The 27,337-nt window shown below is 35.0% G+C and overlaps 2 protein-coding genes across 2 annotated transcripts in view; one reads left to right on the forward strand and one right to left on the reverse strand.

The window, feature by feature from the left end:
• Nucleotides 1-3,464: 3,464 nt before the first annotated feature.
• Nucleotides 3,465-18,450, forward strand: Naa80 (N-alpha-acetyltransferase 80). The gene is made up of 3 exons (XM_089090160.1): nt 3,465-3,717; nt 8,175-8,311; nt 16,850-18,450. Exons 1-3 carry the CDS (start codon nt 3,623-3,625, stop codon nt 17,233-17,235), a joined length of 618 nt encoding a protein of 205 aa, XP_088946286.1. The 5' UTR covers nt 3,465-3,622; the 3' UTR covers nt 17,236-18,450.
• A 3,628-nt stretch (nt 18,451-22,078) lies between these two features.
• Nucleotides 22,079-27,337, reverse strand: part of Clbn (Nuclear export mediator factor NEMF homolog Clbn) — a 136,824-nt gene continuing 131,565 nt past the window's right edge. Inside the window, exon 17 of the mRNA XM_089090664.1 lies at nt 22,079-22,427. Within this exon, the coding sequence (XP_088946790.1) occupies nt 22,229-22,427 (199 nt within the window). The 3' untranslated portion in view covers nt 22,079-22,228. The remainder of the gene's footprint in view (nt 22,428-27,337) is intronic.

The raw sequence follows: 27,337 nt of genomic DNA on the forward strand, positions 1-27,337 counted from the left end.
TTTCTGAAAGCACTTGTAATTACTTTAGATAATCTAAAAGCGCTTTAGGACAGTTGTAAATGATTGAGAATGCTTTAGATCTCTTATAAACACTTTAGATCACTAATAAACACTTTAGTTTAGTTATAAACGCTTAAAGTCACTTATAAAACTTGTTGAATTAAAAAAACTTGTTGAATTAAAATCAATTTACCATCAGGTTGCCATGGTTAATTGAAAATAAACAAGACAGATAGCCTGAGTGAGAGGTAAAGCTGCACATAAGTCTTTTTGATGATTATATACAAATGATGTCATTTTCAATTGTAGATAGATAGTCTATCATCCATCATTTCTACAGCAGAAATAAGGTAGATGGATTAGTGCTTTTGAGTTTTAATGCTTTTGATCACTTAGATATGCTTAGATAACTTAAAACACTTTGGATCACTTATAAACACTTTTATTACCAATGGCCGCTTAGGATCGCTCATCAACACTGTAGATCAAATTTGTAAATCAGATATTCTTTGCCGAAAACCTGGCAAATATGGATTAATCTACTGATATTCTGGGTTGCCAACTGGACATGTTTTATGTCCAAAGTACATATTCCTGTGTGCCGGGACACAATGACATAATAGGGCAGAAAAGGGATATATTTTAGAAATTTGGGACATAAAAGGGATATATTTTACAAATTTATGATATAGTATTTCACCGCTGGATACATATTTTTGTAAAAAAAAAACTATATCTTTTTTCCCCAAATCAGTGTTAAAACTACTTGTCTAGCACTAAATTTACTTAACTACTTATTTTCTGCTAATTTTTTTTTACAAACGTTATTTTTTTACAAACGATATTATTTTTCGGAGTTCCTTGCTCTTTCCCGCACACAACTATTTACAAATACTCGTGAAATTGTTTACAAGTTTTTATTCTTTAATCTATAAATGATTTTATTTATCTTTGTTTTTACGCTACAGTTAAGTTAATAGACAAGCAAGCATCTTTCAGTTAACAATCGCTTCTGGCTTCCAATAGTCAGGCACAAACATCTGTATATTTATCAAGTATTACTAACTGAAAATGAAAAGTTAGCCAAAGAAAAAATTAGATTCTTGATGATCTGGAATCAATTTTAATATCCAAAGATATACCGAAATGTTAACTTTTTGCGCTGATTCCAAAGATATGATAGATTTTAAATACAATGTTACCCATTATTGGGCCTGAGAAAATTTGCCAAATTTTTAAAAAAGGTGAAAAACACCCTATAAAAGTCAAAGAATTTTAATGGAAATCACGCCATCAGATTCAGTGTATCAGAGAACCCCACTGTAGAGGTTTCAAGCTCCTATCTATAAAATGAAATTTTACAATATTTGCCACAAGAAGAATCACGGATACGTGTTTATTTGTTGTTGTTACTTTTTCCAGGGATGATCATATCGAACCAATGGCACTAGAATTTCGCAAAAGGGCTCGTTCAAACGAAAATGAAAAGATTTAGAGTCCTTTTTAAGTGACCAAAAATTGGAGGACAACTAGCCCCTGTCCCACGCATTTTTTTCCTGAAATTCGTCTGATCAAAATTGTGAGATAGCCATTTTGTTCAGTATTGTTGAAACGTACACTAGACATTTCTTTGGAGATGACATGACCCCTTCGAACCACAAGAGGACGGGCCGTAAGTTATGAAATTTGCCCACTGTTTATATATAGAGTTTGTTATAAGGAAGTATACCCACATTTTCCAAGGGAGGAAGGAGATCTGCGGATGGATTTTCTATGGGGAGAATTTCCCATTGGGATGCAGGTTTCTGGGGGTGAACTTTTACGGGGAAAGTTTACATGGGGAGAATTTATCAAAATTTGTATACAGAATGTTTGTTATTTGTTTTTTTCTCTCGTTGTTGATTCCATTGTACATGTAGAGACACTCTGAGCGAACTCTCAGGGGGAAGTTTTCAGCGGAGTTGGAATTCTCTTGGGATCCTTTTTTTGGGAGGGGAATTTTCCACGGGAGAAATTCCCATTGGGTAATTATCACCAGGAGAAATTCTCCACGGAAAATTTCTGTGTGATAAACTTTCCAGGGAGGGGGTATTTTCCAAACAGGGATATTCCCCAATTACATTAAAAAGGATCAGACACTACATGAATACAAGTCTTTCTTCAAATAAAAGTATGGTAAGGAGTATTTTTAAGGCAGAATCGTAAGCATAAAATTTTCTGGGAATGATTCGCAGCAGGGATGGAATTGTCCGGGGTAATTTCCCGGCGGAAGAATTTCACATGGGAGGAACTTTATATACAAGAATTTTTCGTGGAGAACTTTTCCACAGAGGAGGTGGATTTCCTGGGATTATTGGAAAAATGATCAGAAATAAATACAAAAACTAGTTTTTTCTACCGAAAGTAAGGAGTTACATTAAAACTTAAAACGTACAGAAATTATTCCGTATATTATGGGGGCTACTCCCTCCTCAATACCCCCTTCTCTACGCCAATGTTCGACCTTTTGGCTAATTTTTTTTATGAACGATTCTTGAAACACAAGGACCGAGCCACATTTGGAGTAAGCCCCTCCCCCTCCACCCTTTGTGGAGAGGGGTGGAGCCACTCCCATCCACACACGTATTATTTTCCTTAGATGCACCCAACAGAAATTTGAGATTGAAATTTTGTTAAAAATGGTCCAAAGAACATATAACGATTCCCTCCGCGTTTATACAGCCCCTAAGAGCCCTGGGACAAGGGTTGTAAGTTATGCCCCAGGGACATATAAGGTCTTATGGAATGGGTAGTCGTATAAACTTCATATGGGACTCATTTGATAAAAAAAAGTCAAAAGTGATTTGTGGGCAACCCCCCCCCCCCCCCGCACCTATCAGTTCCGAAAACCAGCATCCAACCAGAATTTTAGACATCTATTTTGTTCAGCATTGTTCAAAATTCAATTAATTATGCCTTTGGGGATGTCACCCCCCCTAATTGAAGGGCAACCCAGCTTACCTACCGCTCCGCAACGTCGCTTGACTCCTGGATTGTACCTTATGACATGCGCAAGAAATACTTTGAATGGCAAAAAGCTACCAAAAGAAGTGAAAATGTTGACCCTCATGCCGACCATACCTGTCAAGCAGAACTGTCATAGGAAGATGGTCCTTAAGCTCCGACAATTAGTTTTTTACTTTTTACATGTTTTATGACTTTTGTGCTTACACACTAGTTCATTTTTTATGGATGAACCAAATGAATCTTTTTCGTTTTCATTATATTCGATGTTAACTGACCCCTGTGAAAGAGGTTTACCAGTCGTAAGAAAAATAGTTTCTGAGATTTCAAGATGGACATATTATAGACAAAATACGGACATAATTTGGCTGAAAAGGACACATTTTTGGATGCTCAAAGGACATATTCATTGACCAGAATTTTGGTAACCCTGCTGATATTCCGCAAATGGTTTAAAAAAATAAAAACCTGACATGTGAATGTGAGAATAATCTCATTATTAACATTAGCAGGACATCAGACACGATATATGACCATACGTTGTGATATTCTTGGATATCACAGGGTATTCAGAAATAACTAGTATATATAGTACCGTAATAGTCCATTTTAAGTCAGAATGAGCTCTCTAGTCCTACTCCATAAAGAAAAACAACACACTGAATTTTGCTGCAACACATTAAATGATGAGTGGCCTAGAAGTTCTAGTGCACGGTAAGGATCCCATTAACATATGTTGGCTAATTTTTTTTTATGTTTCAGTTAAAATTAAAGGTACCCTAAGCTGTAGGCCTAGCCTAACTAATTAAGGTAAGGAAATATATAAGTTGTTATATATAGGCTATAGTGGCTGGCCACTTCTAAAGGAAACATTCTAACAAATAAATATAAGTAGGTATTTTGGTAAATTTTTACCAAATCATATTATTGACTTAGAAAGTGAATATTCCACTCAATGCCTTTTTTTATGCTCTTTCCAAATGTAAAAATCATCTTTGCTGGAAATGTGTCTCACCCCAACCCCTAGCCTATATACAAATTCAGGGTAGGCTATATATTTGCACATTAGGGGGGTTAAGGTAAAGTTTAAGCTTACCTTCCATTTACATCAAAAATAAAATTTACCCCCACCCCCTAATGTGCAAATAAATACCCTGAATTGGTATATATAGGGGTGGGGGTAAAATTCATTTCCAACAAAAATGATTATTATATTTAGAAAGAGCATAAAAAAGGCATCAGGTGGTATGTTTACTTTATTTGTAATTCAATAATATGATTTGGTAAAATTTACTGGTATTTTTCATAATTTTAGCATATAGGCTAGTGTTTGCTTTTCAATAGCCCCAATTAGACATTGATATCTTGATATATTCCATATTTCATGTTATTTCTAAATATTATGGTTATTTTCTGATAACATGCACCAACCTCCCTGATGGTCCCACAAAGGCTTAAAGCCTAGGAATATATCAGTGATGTAATTTTTGTTTAAATTATGGGAGGAGGGGATTTGGAGCCAGTTTTCCCAAATCAAGTGAAAATGACAGTAAAAACTGAAAAAGGAGCCACATAGTACCATAAAGTAAAGATATTCTAAAAAAAACAAACTCTGGATGCTTGAATTATGCAGGCTTATCTTAGGTTTGACAAGACTTTTAAAGAAACTAAATTTCAGCTGGAGGAGCAAACTGGGGTCTGGGAGGGGCAGTTGTATCTCCCCCACCCTGTACCATAGCAAATCATGCCCCTGGAACATAAGGTATAAAAAAATAAACAGTTGAAAATGAAATTCTTACTTTATAATATGCAGAGTACTTCTATTTATCAGATTATCATGTTTTTGGTCAATATGTACAAGATTCCATAACTGACAAAGGGACAAGGTAAATATACTAAGCTATTTGATTCCTTTACATGGCCCTAACAATGTATTTCTTTGGTACATCAATGTATTCATACCTTCTAGCACTTACATTAAACCAGTTATCTGCTCAGTTTCCAATTTATCTATGTATATAGTTGTATACATAATTTACCAAAATTGTGTTTGAAATGATTTTGAAAATTGCATAATAATGGAGGGAAACATGATAATCTGACTAGTAGAAACTTTCTGAATGTCATACAATAGTAATTCATTATTTCAGAGTTTTCTTTTAGCTTTTATATATTTTTTAAGCAATATATATGACCATCATGGAAGGGGGTTGCATTTGTAAGTGAATTGATTGTAATGTTTAGAAAGAGCATGCAAAAAGAATTGAGTAGTATAATCTCCTTGTCCCTATGTCAGTTATGGAATCTTGTGTATATCGATCATATTTTTTACCATTATTATCCACTTTTCAAATTCATTTCAAATAGCCTAACATTCTATCCACATTTCATTGTAGCCTAGTTTAGTCAGGCAAAATCCTATAGACACAGTTATTTGACCTTTAGACTATTTTGAACAAGATTGGTATTCCAAAATTTTGATTGAATCTCTTTGGAGTCAGGGTAGCTAAAATATGGGAAGAGGGCTGGCATCCCTCCTACCTCTTTTCAACATCCCACTCAGCTGTTCTTTATATATGGCAGATCCTCCTTTTTGATAAACTAGATACATATAATGCCTTTTGATTTGGTTTAACATAGCCTTCAATATTTTCCAAAGTCTCACCTTAATAATCTTATCCTTTTTGCATACACCTGGAATCAAATACTTCCCCTTTTCCAAAGGATCAATCCTGCTTGTAAACAATGGGCAAATTGCATAATTTACAATCTTTGTCCCAGGGCTGTAGGGGTATGGTATCTCTGGAGACATTGTTATTAGACCTTTTGACTAGTTAGAACAAAAAGATAATTTCAAAAATTTTGATTAGTGTTGAGCAGAGGGAGCACCAAAAAAGGCAAAGAGGTGGGGCTGGTTGCTCTATAATCTGTCTTCAAAATACCTTGAAAGTTTCAACTCAATAACTTCAGCAGTTCCTTAGATATTGCTGGTATTCTCTTTTTTACTACTGATGACAGTCACTGTATACATGACCAAAATATCTGGTATTTTTGTGAATTTCTATACACTGCCTATTAAAAAGCATTTTATCCCTATTTTGAACTTGGCAACTTTATTTGACCTTTGGATTATTTTGAACAACTTATTATTTCAAACTTTGATCAGATGCCTTTGGGGATTAAAGGGCATACACTTTTAAATCTTAAAAAGGGCATTGGAACTTTTAATTTTCAATCAAATGAGCCCCCTACAAACTATATATATATATGACAGTCCCTTCCATATGAAGTGTCACTGGGAAAAAATGGTAATAATACATTGAATCCTTATAGTCCTTTGCTATAGGCAACACTGTACTCTCAAAAGGGCTTTTGACTCTGACTTAAAAAGGGCACTAGAACTTTAATTTTCAGTTAAATGAGTCCTCTTCAAATTTTCTATACACTCTTTGCACACAAATTGGCCTGGAAAAAAATAATACAATGAAGCCATATTGGTCTTTACTTAGTGCTATTGTGCTGTGTATGACAGTTCAGTTGCTTGCTTTGCTTTGTTGCTTGAACTTGCTTAGGTTTTTTTGTCTATTTGTTTGTTAGCATTCCTTACAAAAGTTCATTTTCTACAGTGGCATATAGTGTTCAGCATGTTACTAATTTGAATGGGTCTTTTTGTGAGGTATTTTTTAAATCATTTATTTGGCTGTATTCACTCTTCCAAGTCTGATCTACAAAGGATGGATATCTTATTTTTGTGAGTGTTCAAATGATGCCACTTCTAATACAATTGCTATTAAGTATACTGTAGCATCAGTTTATCTTTTCTTTGTACTTATTGGAGGCCATAGCACCATTATAGCAGCCCTGTTTTGTATGACTTTAAATTTTGATAAGTTTAAGCTTATTTCCTCTTCTCTAACATTTTTAAAACTTAGTTTTTTTAGGGGAAAAATATTTTGTCTTTCTTTATCAGAAAATATACCCAACTTTTGCTTTGAGGCCAAAATACATGCACCATCAATATCATAATTTTTTTTTTTAAAGTCATTGAGAAAAGAAAGGGAAAGAGAGAGCAAAAGGAAAGAAACTGAGATTAATAAGCTAGAAAAGGAGGAGATTGAGAAACAGGGGAAAATATTGAAGCAATTGGGGTCAATACAGAGCAGCTAGAATTAATAACTTTAGTTAGGAAAATGATGTGGTTATGCAATAGTAGTTGGGTCTTAATCCTATGAATACCTCAAGTTAGTCATTATGAATATTTTTTGATGCAGCAGTTCATGTAAAAAAAAACAAATAGTAGAAAACAAGGTTTTAAGTTCCTCTAAAAAATGCTGTAAACAGCATGAAAAGAAGTTGAAGTTGAAATATTAGAGCCTTTCTTAGACAGAATCAAAGGTGTTAGGCTACATGAGCAAATTTGTTGATTCTTTAGCAACAAACTGTAGGAGGGACCCCCCCCCCCTAAAAAATCTAAACTCATATGCAGTATTTTCTACAGATTTCTGTCGAAATTGACTTTAATGCCTATTTTAATAAAAGTAAAAAAAGGACTCAGGCAGTCAAAGCTATGTTATATCATATCCTATTTTGTTATTCGTTTAAAACTGTTTATTTTTTTCAATTGTCTAATAATTGCTACATTAACAAAGAACTTGTAGGTTAAAACAATAGGTCTATCTTAAATTCAAATAAAAATGATAGATTTGGTATTGGTATTGCACACACCACTCAAACTTTTTTTCAGTATGGTTTTGAAAATTATTTTAAAATATTGCATAGAAGGGTTGATCTGATGTCATCAGTAAAGAAGGAGCAATCAACTACTAATGTTTCAAGAGCATTAGCATATCTTGAATAAGAGGCTTGCCAAAACTCAAAATAGAGTGTATGTTTGCATAATAAATAAAAAATGTTGCTTATTTTGAAAATTTTACTTGATGGATGAATTATTTTGTAAATTGAGAAAAGTGTTTGATTCTAATGTTGGATATTACTCTATGGAAAGTCCCAATTCCAATAAATTGTTTCACAACATTTTTTTTTTTTTTTTTTTTTTTTTTTTTTTTTTTTTTTTTTTTTAGCTTAAACAATTACAAAAAAGCAACTGTCTTTTGAAAATTGCTTTGTTGTACTAATATTATTGTGTAGTAAAATTATCATTTATTATTTAGAATGCACACATTAGAATCATCTTTTGATGAATTTCCAACATCTCTTGTCCTCATTGATGGTCAAACCAAAGAACCAATAGGACATGCTCGAGTATCCAAAATTCCAAGGGAAAAGGATGCATGCTTTGTAGAATCAGGTGGGTCAAAAGGAAAGTTTATTATCATTATTGCTACCCAAAAACTAGCAGTTTGTGGCTAATGTCTTTAGTTATGTGTTTTGTGGTGTGTTTGTTTAATACAGTACATATGCAAACATGGTTTATGTTATGATACAGGGTTTCAAGGCACACTTGATTTGAAACCACAATCATATGACCATATAAAGGGGAAAATATAGGCACATTCACACTATTAATAAGATATATCACATGCATGGATGTTCACTCTTACACAGGAAAAAATTCACATGCATTGCCCATTCAGAGAAAAATACAAAATCAAGAAATAGATGCAGAGACAGTTTGTTTGCACACAAAACAACCATACATTTGCATAAACTACATACATACACCATAACAAATGTACAGACACATAGACACTTAATACCTAGGTTTTCCAGAAATAATATTTACACAGAATCTTTAAAGCTTGTAATGCTGGTGTTGCCAAATTTTCTTGCTGAGTTAGCTCTGACGCTAAGAACTTGCTTTATTGCAGAGAATTGAAAATTCAAAGAATATTGACATTACCCATCTTGTCAGTAGTTTATAATGCTGCCCAAAACAAACAAAAAGAGAAACCGGGTAAGTCCTAAAAAGAATGAGGATAAGTATGGTAGCTCCATAGCTGTCAGGTTAAACTTGAAGAGCAGTCTTTGGTCATATCATGTGACAATTGTGACAAATAGCTATGCATAGAGTGTATTGGGATCTCACTGTCAGAATATGTATTGTTCTGAAAAATGACTGATAGACTCACGTGTGAATGGTTTTGCCTGGTTTGTAAGGTTAGTGGACACCAGCCTAGGCTCAAACACCACCCAAAAGCTAATTGAATCAACTGTCTCAAAAGCTGTAACCCCCTTGCTTAATCAGTTCCAAGTATATCTCAAGCAAGAACTAGTGAACATGAATAGTAGGATCTTAAACTTAGAAAGTGATGTTGCAAATAAATGTTCTCTAGCCAAGGTGGAAACTAAAATAGATGACATAGTTAAAATAAAGCTGAGTCAATCTCATAGTGACAGTGCAACGAAGTTTAGAAGTGACGTGAGAAATATCATTCGTGAGGACAGAGAAAAACGGAAACGTCAGCCTAACAATGTGGCATATGGAATATCGGATTCGTGTGAAGAGGCTGCTGAAATACAAATGTTTATTCAAGACCATCTTGCCCAAACATAAAACCTGCCATCTGTCAAGGTTCTGAAACCACAGCTACTTTAAAACAATTCTCCAGAACCAAGTTCTTTTCCTCACAGACAGTTACAAGGTTAAAAAGGAGATTGTAACTAAATCAAAAGAGCTGAAGGGGAATGTGCAGTTTCACTTTGATTGCACAAAGGCACTGAAACAAGCCCAACTGTAAATAGTTCAATTTCCAGTAGTATTAGTGTTGATGATGATATTAGTGATGCTTTCCATTCTTGCTCAAGCTCAACAAACTCAAGTTATAAAAGTTTACCAAATGCAATACACAATAACAATCCAGTCAGTGGAAAGGAAGTGTTGAAACTGCTTTACACAAACGTTAATACAGTGACAAACAAGCTTCTGGAACTGAAATTGGCAGCCACCACTGGAGATTATGATATAGTGTGCATTCGTGAATGACACCCAAGAACTCCAGCAAGCCACTAGCAGAAAACCACATAAGGATACCTAGATATCACCTGGTCTCAAATTTGTCTACTAACCCCAGGAGAGACACCGCCATCCACACAAAGGAAGGAATACAGGTTAGAGATTTATCTTTCAATCATGATTATTCCCCATGAGTTGAGAGTGTTTTGTCAGTATTATTAATGAGGAAAAACCATTACTGATAGGTTTTATATATAGAAGCCCCAGTTGTCCAGATACTTTTGCATCTTACCAAGCTCTAATTCAGTTTGCTGAACAAGCATTCAATAATGATAATCAGGACTTAATTCTTCTTGAAAACCTGAATCTACCGGATGTCAAATGGGTTGAGGGATTAGGTTGTCAACAAAGCTCTGTTGTCAGTAACCCATTTGTTGAATATTTGGGTAGCAATAGCTTATATCAAACTGTTCATGGTAATGAACTGTAAGTAAGTAGTGACCTGGCTCAATAATAACAAAAACTCTAAAAAACAGAATTTTGATACCAATAGATCATCAAAGCAATCGTATTTTTATGCTGATTTTATATATATAAGTTTCATCAAGTTTCGTCTTACCCATCAAAAGTTACAAGCCTGTGAAAATTTGCCTAATTTTTGAAAAAAGGGGGGAACGCCCCCTAAAAGTTCTTGAATCTTAATGAAAATCACACCATCAGATTCAGCGTATCAGATAACCCTACTGCAGAGGTTTCAAGCTCTTATCTGCAAAAATGTGGAAATCTGTATTTTTTGCCAGAAGAAAGATCACAGAATGTATGTTTATTTGTTTGTTTTTTTCCCCAGGGGCGATCATATTGACCCAGTGCTAGAATGTCGCAAGAGGGCTCATTTGAATGGAAATTAAAAGTTCTAGTGCCCTTTTTAAGTGACTGAAAAGATTGGAGGGCAACTAGGCCCCCTCCCATGATCATTTTTTCCCAAAGTCACCCAATCAAAATTTTGAGATAGCCATTTTATTCAGCATAGTCGAAAAATCTAATAACTGCAAGTTATGAACTTTGCCCATTGTTTACATATAGTATTGAGAAGTATACAGACGTTTTCAGGGGTTATTTTTTTTAGGTGGGGGGTCGGAGGGAGGGGGTCACCTGGGAGCATCTTCCCATGGAGGAGTTTTTTATGGGGGAAGAGAATTTCCATGAAGGGGACCCTGAATTTCCCAGCATTATTTAAAAAAAACAATCAGAAATTAAATAAAGAAAAGTTTTCAACTGAAAGTAAAGAGCAGTATTAAAACTAAAAACGAACAGAAAATGTTACGTATATAAGGGGGGGGGGGCTGCCTCTTCTCAATAGCTTGCTTTTATGCTAAAGTTTTGTTTTTAACTTTTAAAAGAAGGTATTATTCTAATTATACAGTCTTTGTGATTCAGGAGTCGTTCTCAGAGAAAAACCTTATTGTCAAAAAAAAAAAATTATTAATATTAGTTAGTTTAAAAAAAATTAAAAATAATATGCAAATTTCGTTTTAATTATTCATGTATGGTGAGATCAATTGAAAACCTGCGTTAATTCAAAAACGTTTAGAAATTTAATAACAAAAAAAAAACAGTTTTTTTTTTAACTAAAAGTAAGGAGTGACATTAAAACTAAAAAAAAAACAGAAATTATTCCGTATATGAAAGGGGCTGTCCCTCCTCAACGCATCGCTCTTTACGCTAAAGTTTGACTCTTTCTCACAACTCTACGTTTTAAAACAATAAAAAATTTAGCGCAAAGAGCGAGGCGTTGAGGAGGGGACAGCCCCTTTCATATACTGAATAATTGTTGTTTGTTTTAAGTTTCAATGTTGCTCTTTACTTTCAGTTAAAAAAAAACTTGTTTTTTTATTTAAATGGGTAATAGACCAACCAACCCGGTGTAAAAATAACCAAACGCCATCCCTACTAGATTTGGCAATCACTAACAACCCAGGATTGTTAGTGAATACTGAGTACCTCCCCCCTATTAGTGCCAGCGACTACATCTGCGATGACTTGCTGCTTAGCCAACGGAAAAATAATTGCACTAAACGAACTTACACCGACTACAGCAAAATCAGGGAGATAATACGGGCAGTAGAATGGGACCAAGTGATTGTCAAGGGAGACGTTGAGCTAGCCTGTCAAAATTTTACCTTAAGTTTGGACACTCACTACTCGCGAGTCAGAAGGATTATTTACTGTCACAAAGCGTAACAGCCTACTTCCTGTTACAAAGTGTCTGCCAACCCAAAGCAGGAATAAAATTGAACCATTGAGATGCTGTAACAATTGGTTTGTGAGTTCTTTTGTTCCTTTTTTTGTCAGTGCATTTAATCGCTCGTAATTTAAAATTTTCATGTGCAAATTGCTTTTGATGAAAAACTTCTAAATTACTCACTCCTTCAGCCATTTTTTTGCCTTCAAGTTTAACACTTGTACAGCAATGCTTTGAGAATGATAATCATACGTGAAAAAGTGTATCCCTCAAAATATCTATTAAGGAGAGGGTGGTCTGAAAAATCATAACTAATCATGTGATGGTCATTTCCATGGTTGCCTGTTTTTGCTATGGGTGTCGGCTGGGGGCAATGCTCTGCGGGAAACTCGGAGACATTAAAAACTGTATGAAAATGAGAAAACTCTCGTTTAAATCTCAGTGAAAACAAAGCTCTTGGCTGAACTCGCCCCAACCCCTAAGAAATTTCAGGATGGGGTGTAATGTTTTCTGTTACGCAGAAAAAAATTCTAAGAGGGGCACCATCACCCTGCAGCACCCACATTCTAGGCCTTGTCCAAAAATATTCCCAGGAGTGGAGGGTGATTAGAGATTTATTTCTACACTCCTCCTTCCTAAATCTCCTATATTTATCTGAAAGCTCATGGAGAGTTCAAAAATTTGGACATAAAACGTACCTTTTGACGCTTCAGGCACGCTCCCCCGCCCCCACCCACAGGAAGATCCACCAGCCTTCCTCTATAATAGTTGACGCGCAATTTTACACCATTCTCCATAATTTATCTAATATCTAATGAATCAACGTTAAATGAAGGTTTAAATAAATGTTGATATTACCCGTTTATTTTTTACAGACTATGTGAATTTGTATGAATGAATGTACCACCGTATTGCCAGCGAAACTAGGAAGATCATCATAGTTTTTGCCAGTTTTAAATAGGTTGACTGTGGCAGAATTTTCAATCCAGTGCTTTTTGGCCCTTTTTGGGTCGAAGTTGTTGTTTTACGCCAAAAAAGGCCGGAAAACGGCACTTTGGTGTTGCACATTTTCTTGCTACTTAGAAATGGCAGTAGAACCTCCAATTTTCCGTTCAAATGAGTCTCAATTACCACTCATGTTTATCATTGAAAGAACCCTCTTTTAATAATCTATGACTACCAACTATGGATGGTCACTTGCTCAACCATCCCACCCTGAGAGAATAGGAATTTCCATGTTTTGCAGATAGTGGCTTTTGGTTTCTCATAAATGTTGAATTTTATTGCATAATTTCTGTCAGGATTGCACACCCTTTTGGGGTATTTTAATCCCTGTTTCCAGAACTGTTCAAACTTTCATGTGCGAATTGCTTTTGAGGAAAAACTTCTAAATTACTCTCTCCTTCAGCCATTGTTTTTTGCATTCAAGTTTAATACTCGCACAGCAATGCTTTGATGATGATAATCATACGTGAAAACGTGTATCCCTCAAAATATTTATTAATGGGAGGGTCATGGGATGGTCATTTCCAGGGTTGCCTGTTTTTGCTATGGGTATTCCCAATGGATGCCGGCTGGGGGTAATGCTCTTCGGGAAACCCGAAGACATTAAAAACTGTACGAAAATGGGAAAACTCGTGTTTTAATCTCAGTGAAAACAAAGCTCTTGGTCGCACTCGCCCCCACTCCTAAGAAATTTCTGGATGGGGTGTAATTTTTTATGTTACGCAGAAAAAAAAAGCGATTCTGCAATAAGAGGTGCACCATCACCCTGCAGCACCCACATTCTAGGCCTTGTCCTAAAATATTCCACGGAGTAGTGGGCGATTAGATATTTATTTCTACACTCCTCCTTTCCGAATCTCCCTCTATATTTATCTGAAGGCTCATGGAAAGTTCAAAATTTGGACATAAAACATACCTTTTGACGCTTCAGGCACACTCCCTCCACCTACAGGAAGATCCACCAGCCTTCCTTTATAATAGTTGAAACGCAGTTTTACACCATTCTCCATAATTTATCTAATATCTAATGAATCAACTTTAAATGAAGCTTTAAATAAATTTTTATATTAACCTTTTATTTTTTACAGACTACGTGAATTTTTATGAATGAATGCACTGCCGTATTGCCTTCGAAACTAGGAAGATCATCATAGTTTTTGCCAGTTTTAAATAGGTTGACTAGGTCAGGATTTCGAATCCAGTGCTTTTTGGCCCTTTTTGGGTGAAAGTTGTTGTTTTACGCCAAAAAAGACCAGAAAAAGGCACTTTAGTGCTGCATATTTTTTTGCTACTTAGAAATGGCAGTAGAACTCCAATTCTTCCTTCAAACGAGTCTCAATTACCACTGAAAAAAACAACAACAAATTGCTGATAAGTAAAATACCTTCCTAAAATTTAGACTCTCATCCAAATAGAGCACATCATATGTGGACTCTTCTATTTATGACTAAAAAGGGCACTGGAACTTTTTATTTCCGTTCGAATGAGCCCTCTGCTGAATTTTTAGGACTACTGGTTCGATAAAATTACCCCTGAGAAAAAAAAACAACAAATAAATACGCATCGGTGATTGTCCTTCTGACAAAACATACAAAATTTTGCATAAGAGCTTGAACCTCTACAGTAGGGTTCTCTGATATGCTGAGTCTGGTGCTGTGATTTTCATTGATTGCTTGATTTTTTTGGGGGGTGTTCCCCCCTTTTTAGAAAATCAGGGTAATTTTCAAATGATCTTAGATTTTGATGGGTAACATTAAACTTAATGAATGTTCTTTGTTTGGAATCAACATAAAAAACCATTTCGTTTGATGTATCAACTCTTACCAAAATTCTGTTTTTTAGAGTTTCAGTCACAGTTGGGCCGAGTTGCTCCTTGCTTACAGTTCGTTACCACAAACTGTTTGAAATACTGTAGGCTGTTTGCTACCGACTGCATTTAAATATGCAAGGAGCTATATGCAATGTCTGTAGGGCTTTGAAGATGTTTAACACCACATGTACATTGTGTGCTCATTGTTATAATAACACACAGTACTGTTTGGTATATAACATTAGCTGCATGTCATGTTTGTGTGCAATAGAAAAACAAATCTACAATGATAAGGATTTTGTTCTTACTGTAGAAATTTGAAAACAACTTCTTGAAGTAAAATTAACAGAACGAAATGCTAATTTTGAATAGATCTAGATTTAGAGCATAAGTTTAACGCTGAATTACAATTTAGATAATCATAGCAAGAGAAGGGCTTAATGACTCAAAATTCATGAAAAGGCATGTCTAAAATAGTTCAGAATTTTTCAGCTTAGAAAAAATCTAATACAACTAAAAGTAAAGCCAAAGTTATATGCTCATACAGCTCAGTCTTTGTCTGAGTGCATTTTGTATTGTTGGTGCATCAGACGAAAGGAGATCGTTCGTAGCTTGCTTCTTATTTTCAGTTTACTGGGAGGATAATCAGAGATCTCCCCGGGCAAAACCACCCTCCGAAATAACCATATTTTATGAGAACTGATGGAATTTGGCACATTACCTGAAAACCGCGTTTTTGGAAACAGCAGCATCGGGGGGTGAAGTTTGGTGAACGAAGCTTAAATCCTTCAATTTAAGATGGTGATTAAATGAATTGCACTTTGCTGTGACATAATATTTTGGTAACTGGATCACGCTTTTGGCTGGTTTTATGGGTTTTGAAATTTTATTATATTAACGTCTGTGATAACTGGTTTTTTTTCGTCCCAGCCATAGTATTACATCAGGCGATAAACTAACACTCAATAATTAAAAAGAGTCAGTGTAAAGTTTAGGTGACTACAAAACACTCGCTAGAAGAGAGGGGGACGGGAGGAGTGAAGATGAAAGATATTAGAACTTCACAAATTATTCAGTAAAAAGTTTTTTTCTTTGTCTTTTAGTAGTTCTGTAAATAATACTACTATTCTTGGGATGGAAAATTCGTTACGTTTTTCAGTATTATTTAGGCATTATTGTTTTTAAATTTTCGGTTTAGAAGCATGGGCGTTTCCACAAAATCAAGAGAATTGCTACAAAAAACTAACACTTTTGTCTTGAGTACTTCTAATCCATAGCCATGTTGTGGCATGCCGCACAGTGTCAGAGGTTTTAGTAAAATATAACTTAAATGGTATTATTCATTCTCCTTAGACAGGAAAACAACTAACGTAAATTGCCATAATATGACAGTTCAAGAGATCTATCCAAGTCCCGTAATCGCTCCTTCAATCAGAGTCCTGGCGAAATTCAAAACAATAGGAAAGTTCAGATATTTGTTAGAAGCTTACAACATCATTTCCATTTATTAGAAAAACATTTTGGAGGCAGACTTGACATGAGAATAAGAAACATTTCCTAATTCCAATGAGAGCCCCAATTCTCTGAAAAATCCCAATTTTGAGATTCTAAGGAAGTTTTTTCAAACTCTTGTGTAAAAAGTCTCTTTTGCTTTTATTCTGCTTTTCCTCAATAAATGCGTTATAATTATTATGTCGTTTATTCATTCTTTTTTTACTCTCATAACTATATTTTGATTGTTTTATTTGACTAAATATTCTATTTTCAAATTTATCGTATTTTTGTTGTTGTAGTTAGGGAGAACTGTATAGCCTTATGTATGTGCCTTATCTTATAAACAAAATAAATATTTTTTTTGACGTTTAATCTATTTTAGTGATTATACGAAAGGACTTGAGAGGCAAAGGATATGGGACACAGTTGATGCAGCTCACTGAAGAATATTTAGCGTCGAAAGAAATCAAGACGGTATACCTGTCTACTATAGACAAGCAAAGTTTTTATCAAAAAATCGGATACATTTTCTGTGAACCGATAAACATTTGGGGTGGTCAATCTACTAGCAATGACGCCCAGAGGAAAGAATCATATACTGTGAATAGCTGTGAAAATCACGAGCTCGAAACTAAAACTGTAAAAGCGGGGCTAATAACTTTAAATGATGCCTTACGAAATTTCAGCTTCAAAGAAAAAGTTCGAACCCCATTAATACAAAGAGTCGAAGGGAAAAAGATGTTCATGAGAAAGGATTTGGTGTGCTAGTGCTAGTCTTAGCAGAATAAAGATTCACTGAGGAGTCAAAGTATCTACAGCCTCAAGCACAAAATGTTTGGAGTCATTTATTAGATTCAAGTTATTATCAACGAAAACAAAACACACTAGATAGAAAATTGTCCTATGCTTTGAGCACTTATCCATACAGCTTTTGAACATAGCTGTAACCATTGGGATGTTGGGCGATCATATCCCCGCCACCTATTAATCCACAAATTTTGTTTGTTATAATCGTTATTTTGTATTCTCTTTATTTTGCTAGCTTGTACCTTTGTTGTAACAGAAATTTCATTCGATTCCTCCTATTATCTTTTTTATTTCTTTCTTCTTCAACTTTACTTAATTATTTTTCAATTGACCTAAAATACTGCGTATTTCAATCTCGATTATGTCTATATGACTACTGCAACTAACTTAGCTTAACACGCTGGGGAACAAAATTCGTCCATCTCATCCTGTCCTACGTTTTCATTTTTATCCATTTCCCAACGCATCCCTATATATTTTCATCCATTTTCTATTAATCTCTTCCTAGAACAATCTGGGGCGTCAGTCCCTTTTTTTTACCACCATGTGACATATTAAGTAAAACTGCTTCAGGCATTCACTCCTTGTCGATCTGGATGATATATACAAGCACCATTAATCGTATATTTATGAACCTCCCTAGTAATATGAGTTTTATTTATGAATTGTGTAGTGATTCGGTGTTCAATTTTAAGTGCCTTTTTATGAACAAGTTTTGTAATAAATAAAACTAATGAGTAGCATTATGGGAAACGTAATATGTACTTTCATTATTAGAAGCCTGTTTCAAGTACATTAGCCATCACGACTGTAGCGGGCGGGCTAGGGTCTACTCTGAGCTTTTTGTGAAACGAGTATTCGAAACTTTTCTAGACTGATAGACAAGGCTGATCATTTTTCTATATGGTTCTTGCCTATAAACCGCAACTGAATTGTGTAAGAAACATACCAGTTCTTCTGTATTTTCTGTTGACGAAAAATATGTACTTTCCATGATAAAAGTACATATCTAGCACATTTTATCTGTCCTTGATTTATTGATATCACTATACTAAAATAAATAAATAAAATGATTCAAATCTTCAGTGAAAGCTGGTTCTAAGCCCTCTATTATCAGAAATAATATGCAGCAAAAGCACTTAGCTTATAAATTCATTTGGTTTTAAAAAAGAATGTAGGATTTGCAATGGTAATTAAAATTGAAAATCATAGGGTACTTGAAACTCCTAATTTCTTTTATCAATTAAATTATTTTCATTTTTAACCAACCTCAAAGTCTGACTTTTAATCTAATTTGAACCTTAAGGCAATCCTGTCCATAGCGAATATGAGCCGTTTTAATGGACCCAAGCAGCGTATCCTTTTCCACGCTACCACAGATCAGGATTTCAAAAAGAACCATAATTTTCAATAGAGATTGCCCGACAGGTAGTATGTTAGTAGGTCCCGTTTTTTTTTCTTCGATGGGAATCTACCGGCTAGCCGATGCTATTAGTCTTAAATTCCTATATGTTATCATATTTTAATTAAATTGGAAAGCAGATTTTGTCAAGGTGGCATAAGCCAGTATGCGAAATGAATGAAGATCATGGGCGCCCAGAGGCTGAATTTTAGGAGGGGGCTTACCTGGTCTAGTCGGCACTTCTATTGCTGTATAATAGAAAATATCATAGGTAGCGCATGAGCGCTGCCTAAGTAAAGAACGATATGGGCACAATGTATTATTTATTTTTTTTTTTTTACTAGGGCCCTTCTTATATAAAGAAATGCCTTAAAAAATTCAAAAATAGATTATTCGATTGGAAGTTGAGAGGGCTAGTGTCCTTTTTAATAGTGAAACGTGATTAGAGGGCACCCAATGCCAATCCCCCACACCAATCATTTCCCCAAACACATCCAAACAAAATTTTGAGATAACCAAATTTTACAGTGTAGTTTAAAGGTCCAGAAATTATGACTTTGAGGATGAAACCCCCCCCCCCCACTCAGGGTAAGGGTTGTTATGCCCTGGGGGATATAGTTTTTTTTTTTATAAGAAAGGGGTCGTATAAACCTCAGAGAGGGCTCATTGGATTGGTAATCAGAAGTTATAGTGGCCTTTTTAACAGTCAAAAGTAAGTGGAGGTGAACCAGCCCTCTCCCCCTACTCCAATCATTTCTCCAAACACATCGAATCAAAATTTTTAGATACACATTTTGTTCAGTGTAGTTGAAAGGTCCAGAAATTATGTCTTTGAGGATGAAATTCCACCCCCCCCCCCATAGCCCTCAGGGCAAGGATTTTAAGTTACGCCATGGGGCATATAAGGTTTTTATAGAAAGGGTGGTCGTATAAACTTCGGGGAGGGCTCATTGGATTGGTAATCAGAAGTTATAGTGCTCTTTTTAAGAGTCAAAGTGATCAGGGGGCAGATATCCCCCCCCACACACACACACGTCGTTTTTTCCCGAAATGCGTCTGATAGAAATGGTAAGATGGTCATTTGTTGTCGTGGAAAGTTCGAAAAGGGTTCATTCGGTTGGAAATTGAAAGAGCTAGTGCCCTGTTTAAGAGTCAAAAGTGATTAGAGGGTAACCAGCCCCCTCCCCCACACCCATCATTTCCCAAAACACATTGGATTGGAAATCGGAAGTTTAAGTGCCCTTTTAAGAGTCAAATGTATCGGAAGGCAGCTATACCCCAACGTCATATTTTCCCCAAATACATATAACAGAAAGATGGAGACAATCGGCTTTCATAAAACAATACGAACGTCGTTCAGTAAGGTCTTTGGGTTTTATACAGCTCCTCAGAGTCTGGGGGCAAGGGTTGTAAGTTATGCCCCGGGGGCATGTAATGTTTTTATAGAAGGGGTGGTCTTGTGAACGTTAGGGGAGTCTCATTTGACTTGAAATGTATAGTTCTAGTTCATTTTAAGAGTCAAACGTGATGGAGGGAAAATAGCCAACCCCCCCCCCCCCCACCCTACCTGACATCCTCTTTTCTCAAAACACATTCAATCAAAATTGTGAGACAGACATTTTGTAACCAATAGTCCAAAGAGCATATAATAATGTCTTCAGTAATCAAATACAAGGAATATTTAGGCGGACGTTGAACTGAATCAAAACAAACTATGAGCATGTGGACTTTCGAAAAGGTGACAAAGTAATATCTCAAGAACAACTTATATTATTAAGTTAGACCTTAAGTGTAAGTTGTAGGGGATTTTGAACTAGCCAGAAGGCACTATGTCTATACTCTATACTTTGAATATTACCACTACAGTTACTGTAACTAATGACGCTAAGAATATAAAGGTAAAACTTCTTGGAAGCGTTTAGGGGGAGGTTCAATTGAACAAAAAAGCTGTATGCATGCAGGTTTTCAAAAGGGCATATAAGCAATATGATAGGCAGCACAACTCTATAATAGCTAGAAATATCATTGAAACATTTAAAGGAGCTAATTTGGAACAAAATTAAGGTTCTCATGTTATTTTTAAGCTTAAAAAGAGATTGGAGGACAATCAGCCCGTCTCTCAAGGGGATTCATTTTTAAAACACATCCAGTCAAAATTTTGACACAAGCATTTTGTTCAGCGTAGTAAAACGGTCCAGTAACTATGTCTTTAGCAACTATGTCTATGTCTTATTGGGCATGTCAACCACCACCTCCCAATTATGCAATTTGGCCACCCAATTATGCTATAAAACTAAATGCTACTTTAAAACTAAACCAAAAGGTATTGTGTTTATGGTTGCCAATCAGACACTCCATCAATATATCGAGAATGACTGGGGGTATTTAGTTGCAGTTTTTGGGCCTACTACTATTACTACTTCTCCTCTTACAATTTAAATAAGTAAATAGAGTGTAAGTGTATTCAGGTTGTCAAAGAGCAGAGATAGAATGTTTTGGGAATGATATTAAGTTTTATTTTTCAGGTCGACTTGAGGCGGTATAAGATTAAACTAAAAAAAAATACTATTTGTGCCAGGATTAAAAATTGTTAAAAAGGTTTATCCCAAGATAAAAATAGCAAGCCAAACTATGGATTCTTATAGAAAAAACTGAAAAGAAATAAAATATTGTTAGAAAATTAACATAAGTAGGGCTGATATCCCCCATGCCTTCTAAAGACCAGAACACAATTTGCACTTTACTGAAAACAAAATACGTTTTAAATGTTTTTACTTTTTTTTTCCTTAAATAAATAAAAAACATTTAAATCTTTAAGGAATAAATATCAGTATATGTGTATATTAAACTGACAATCCACGGTCATTTTTTTTTTTTTTTTTTTTGAGTAAAGCCTAAATTATGTTCTGGTCTTGAGAAAGCATGGGGGTTGCAAGCCCTACTAATGTTAATCTTTGCTCGTTTCGAGTTTGACTTGGCTATTTATTCTAATTTCTGTTCGTTTTGAGTCATTTATTTACTGATAGTGATTTGTGGTAATTTAACGCTTTGAAGATTATTTGACTTTATTTCTGCCCATTTTTGGGGTAATGGAGCTCTACTTTTCTTTGAAAAACTTGTTTTGTGGAAAACTTTTTTAAAATTAATACAAATATGAGGCAGCGTCATATCGCCAGGGGGGGGGGCTGGAGCCCCTTCCTGCCTCCCCTTATGGGCACCCATGACGAGGGCACCTATTATATTTTTTCTTTCTTGGGTTTGACGTCAAGGCTGTTGATTGACTTGAGAATAACTGCTAAAATTAAAGATTGATGCCAAAAACTGTAAAGAAAATCGTTATGCTGAACCTTAAATGCATGCTACAAGCCCAATGGTACTTATAGCTTAGAACAAAAGTTAGCCCAAAAGGGGCGCAAATCGCAGTGAACTTTGAGCCACTATTGCTCAGGATAATAAAAAGAACATATATGCACTTTTATCTTGGAATATTTTATACTCTTAATTTATCCAAAATTACACTTTTTCATATCACATTCGTCTTTCTGGGAGTCTTTACTTTTTCATTCTGTTCAAGTTTTGAGCAAGTATTTTAACCTTTCCCGGTAAATTCCTAGCCACATCTTGATCCTTTAAACTTTTCAAAAGGTCTTTTTCTCGTTGCGAAGCAGTTTTATCCATTGTAAACATTTGAAGAGCTGCTTTGGCTGCTTTGCCCCTTTTTGATGTCCCTGGTATTACTTTAACTTTGTACCTATAAATGAATGAGAGAATTAGAGAAATAGAAATAATAAGTTCTAATACAAATTTCTATTGGAAAAAAGAACTGGGACTTCCAAAATTATAAGCAAAAACGAACAAGCAAAACAAAAGAAAGAATAGCATAGCTAAATGTTACGATGCAATATATTCGTATTTCAAGGATATACTAAACGAATAGGTATCACAACTTTAATCAAAGAAGACTAGACCGTATGTGAACGTCAAAGCTTCATTTATAATTATAAAGTACCGCAGGTAAGCACTGCCCCCTTCCTCCCCTCCAACCATTGCTTTCCCTACATAGGAAGGAAATGAATACAATAATATTCAGGATATTCTAAGTATTTATCTGGCTAAAGCTTTTTATTTCAAAAACACTCTATTAGTGTTTCTTATCAAATTTGTAAAACGAAAAAAAGAAATAGATTGAAATAAAACGGATGAAAAGCTAGAACTTACTTTTATTAAAATTAATTTTAAAAAACTTTTTCCACAAAATAAGTTTTTCAAAAAAAGTAAAGAACTCCATTAAACCAAAAATGAGCAAAAATAGAATCTAATAACCTACCAAGCATACAACTACCACAAATTCAGTATCGATAAATAAATGAAACCCAGAACAAACAGAAATTAAAATAAGTCAAACTCAAAACGAGCAGAAATAAATCTGAGTAGGGTTCTAAACCCTATGCTTTCAAAAAGCCAGAATATAATTTGTACTTTACTGAAAAAAATTCAAATGAATTTACTGAAAAAAATGTGCATTGTCAGTTTAATATCCATATGCTGATATTTATTCCTTAAAATCTTAATTAATTTTTGATTTCTTAAAGTTATAAATGTTAAAAGATTTAAAATAATTTTTTTCAGTAAATCACTAATTATGTTTTGGAATTTATAAAACATAGGGGTTTTTAACCATACTCATATTAATTTCTGCTAGTTTTGAGTTTGACTCTTATTTATTTAAATTTCTGTTTGTTTTTGGTTTTATTTATTTATACACATCCTCTAGTTGACCTGATGAATAAGATTAATACCATTCCCAAAAAATTATATTTATGTTCTTTCAGAGCCTGGATAGAATTATACTCTCTTGATTTAGTAAAATTTTAAGAGCAGAAGTAATAATAGAACCAGCCCCAAAAAATCGAAATTAATGCCCTTATTTGTTATTGGTGTATTGCTGAGATGTCTTATGGGCAGCCATAATACAAACAGTGTACTTTGATTTAATTTTAAAGCAACATTTAATTTTTAAGCATAATGAGCAAATTACACAACTGTGGGGGGTTGACCTACCCAATAACCCTAAAGATATAGTTACCAGACCATTGAGCTATGCTGAACAAAATGGCTGTCTTAAAATCTGATTAGAAGTGTCTGGAAAATTATGAGCTAAAGAGGAGGGCTTATTGCCCTACAATCACTTCTGACTCTTAAGAAGGCACTAGAACTTTTAATTTTCAATCACGCTAGCTCCTTTAAAATATCAATGATACTACTAGCTATGATAGAGCATCCCTAACTATGTCCTTATATGCCCTATAGTGCTTATATGCCCTTTTAAATACCTGCATGCATATAGGTTTTTTGTTTAACTGAAACTCTTCCTAAACGTTTCCTAAAAGTTTTAACTTAATGCCTTTAGTGTCGTTAATTACAGTAACCGTAGAAGCATCATTAAGTGAATACACACGATATCTTCTGGCCAGTTCAAAATCCCTAGCCTATGAAGGCATGAAGGTGATATTTTCAGAGAATATTTCTGTTGTACGGATGACAACTTGCCATCCGTATGCAGGTTGTCAAAAGGGCATATCAGCAATATCTTAGGAACAGTTTCATATGTGAAATAAAACTTACAACGCTTGTTGTGGGGGATGTTGAAAAAACAAAAAGACAATATTTGCATCATAATACTAATGCTTCTACTCCTACAACAACTGCTACTAAGACTATTACTATTAACTGTACTCCTAATGCTACTACTACATTTACTGGTGCTACTACTACAACTAGAACTTCCAGTTTCAACCAAATGAGCCACTTCCACAGCTTATACAACCATCCCTTTCATAAGAACCTTAACTGCCCCACGGGCATTGATTAAACACCTCATCCTCAGACTCTGGTGGTTTAAACCACTCGCAAAAGCCTTACTATACGCTGTTTGGACGATTTTGAGAGAGAAGACTGTCTCTAAAAATCTTTTTGATACATTTTAGGAAAACACGACGTGTTTGTGTGTGTATGTGGGGGGGGGGGGTTAGCTGCGCTCTGATCACTTTGCCTCTTAAAAAGCACACTACAATTTATGATTACCAATCCAATGAGTCCCATCCAAAGCATATACGACCACCCTTTTTATAAGCACCTTATATACCACAAGGGCATAACTTAAAATCCTTTCCCTGAGAGCTGTAGGGGGGGGGGTCCTTCCCCACAGACATAATTCCTAAAACCTCCAACTACAATGAATAAAATTGTTATCTCCAAATTTTGATTGGAAGTGTTAAGGCAAATGATGAGCGTGGAGGGGGGGGGGCTGTTTGCTCTCAGATCACTTCGATTATTAAAAATGGCACTATAACTTCCAATTTCAAATCAAATAAGCCCTATTTGTTTTGGGTTACATTATTTATTGATACTGATTTGTGGTAGTTGTATGCTTGGTAGATTATTTGATTCAGTTTTTGTTCATTTTGGTTTAATGGAGTTCTTTACTTTTAAATGAAAAATATTTAGTTAAGGCAAATGATGAGCGCAGAGGGGGGGGGGGTCTGTTTGCTTTCAGATCACTTGTACTCTTAAAAAGGGCACTATAACTTCCAATTTCAAATCAAATAAGCCCCATCAGATGTTTATACGACCACCTATTCCATAAAAACCTAATAGAGACATTATTATATGTTCTTTGGACTATTTTGAAAAAAAAAATCGCTATCTCATAATTTCAATCAGATACGTTTGGTGAAGAGGAGGGTTGTAGGGGGATGGGGCTAAATGCCCTCCATCACTTTTGCCTTTTCTAAAGTTAAACAACCATCCCTTCCATAAAAACCTAAAATACCCCCTGGGCATAACTTACAACCCTTGCCCCTACTCTTTGGGGTTTGTTTCAACCCTAAAAGCCGTGTTATATGATATTTAGACTATTTTGAATAGAATGGCTATCTCAAAATTTCCATTAGATGAATTTCGGGACAATACGACGTGTATGGGGGGGGGGGGAGGGGGAGCTGCCCTCCGATCACTTTGACTCTTAAAAAGAGCACTAGACCGTCTGATTACCAATCCAATGAGGTCCCTCCGAAGTTTATATGACCACACTTTCTTTTTATCAAGCCTATGTTTTATTGTCTTAAATATCTGCTTGAACAGTAAAATTATCTGCAAACTGAAAGCAATTTTAGCCCTCTCGTTACGATCATCTGGGCACCAAGTGTTCTAGCTTCATCAAGGACAATGAGTAATCCAGATTTTCAAGGCCTTTTGAAATAGCAGTGGTATAAGATCCCTGAAGGATTTAAGATCGTGACTGATTTGGGCTAACATTATCTTACCTCGGTAGAGATCAACGAGAAGAACAAAATTCAAAAACCTTGGAATAAGCTGGTATTTGAAATGAGCACAATGGGCCTAAGATTCCTTAGAGCACTTATTGTAGGAATCAGAGATATAAAAGAACGTTTAAAAAGACATGGAAAGACCCCATCAAGAAGACATCGATTAGAATGGCGGTTAATGGCCAGCTTATTAAATCTCAGTGGTTTCTCATCAATTTAACTGGGATCTCAAGGGGATAGCTAGATCTCCTAGGGTCAACATTCGATAGGTAGGTATTTCTAAAAAGAACAGTTGTATAATTTTTAAAGTACATATTGTAGTTTTATACGAGAGCAAAAATAAGCATATTGAACTTTTTGTTTTTCTCCGAGGATTTGAAAAAGAGACTACAGTTTGCATTCAAGTAAATATGCAACTTTTTGGCATATATAAAATAATGTTGATAGTCTTTGAGTTAGAGGTACAAACAAATTTGTTCCCGATCTTTGCCAGTATCCCTAGAAGAAGTAAATACGCCTAAAAATGTTACCAGTGTATAAGATACACTAGAGAAATGCTTCTCTCATTCTAAAAAAGAAAGAGATACAATTTTTCGTTTTGGAGACCAGCGAAATATTGCATAACTGACGTTGACTGAAGCCAAACCAAATTTTTTTGTAGCTTTGCTACTTGGCAAATGTGCAGACTAAAAAAAAAAACGGATGCCTGAATACAATGGAATAGCAGAAGAGCAGAAACGCCAATAACTTCTTCTGTAAATAAACTAATACTGTCTACTTTAATGTTCAGTATGGAAAATCATCTGTCGAGGGTAAAATCTCAAGGGGTTCACCAATGATCCAAACCGTTTTTTACATTTTTCTTCAGCGTTTGCGTTTTCTTATCTAACAAGCGTGTATATTTTTCGTAGTTTGAATAATAGTCAATATTCGAATAGTGCAATTTCTGATAATTCTTGTCACAATCATTAAACACCCTTTCTCTGTGGCCTGAACAGAAAAAAAAAATGCTAAGGCAGTAAGGAGTGTCCACCTCCAAAAAGATTACGTTTATGAGAGATGATTTGGACTAAAAAGAAGAAGAAAAAAACATTTGGCAGAGGATATTCGAAATAAATCTTGAGTAGTAATTAGTTAAGTTGATAATTAATTTAAGAATTCAAAAAAAAAAACTACCAAAAATACTAAAGATTTTGGCTTTTAAAGTTCATTCTTTGATCACACATTGCCCTCTTGAAGACGAATGCCTTTCCAAAGAAAAAGAATAAATAAATAAAAGCTTGGGAAGATCAGAGAATATTTAATAATCAAACAGTTCGTCCCAACGAACTGT

The sequence above is a fragment of the Artemia sp. Qi Xiang Cuo genome, chromosome 6 (assembly GCF_049724085.1).
Source record: "Artemia sp. Qi Xiang Cuo chromosome 6, ASM4972408v1, whole genome shotgun sequence".
Taxonomy (NCBI): domain Eukaryota; kingdom Metazoa; phylum Arthropoda; class Branchiopoda; order Anostraca; family Artemiidae; genus Artemia; species Artemia sp. Qi Xiang Cuo.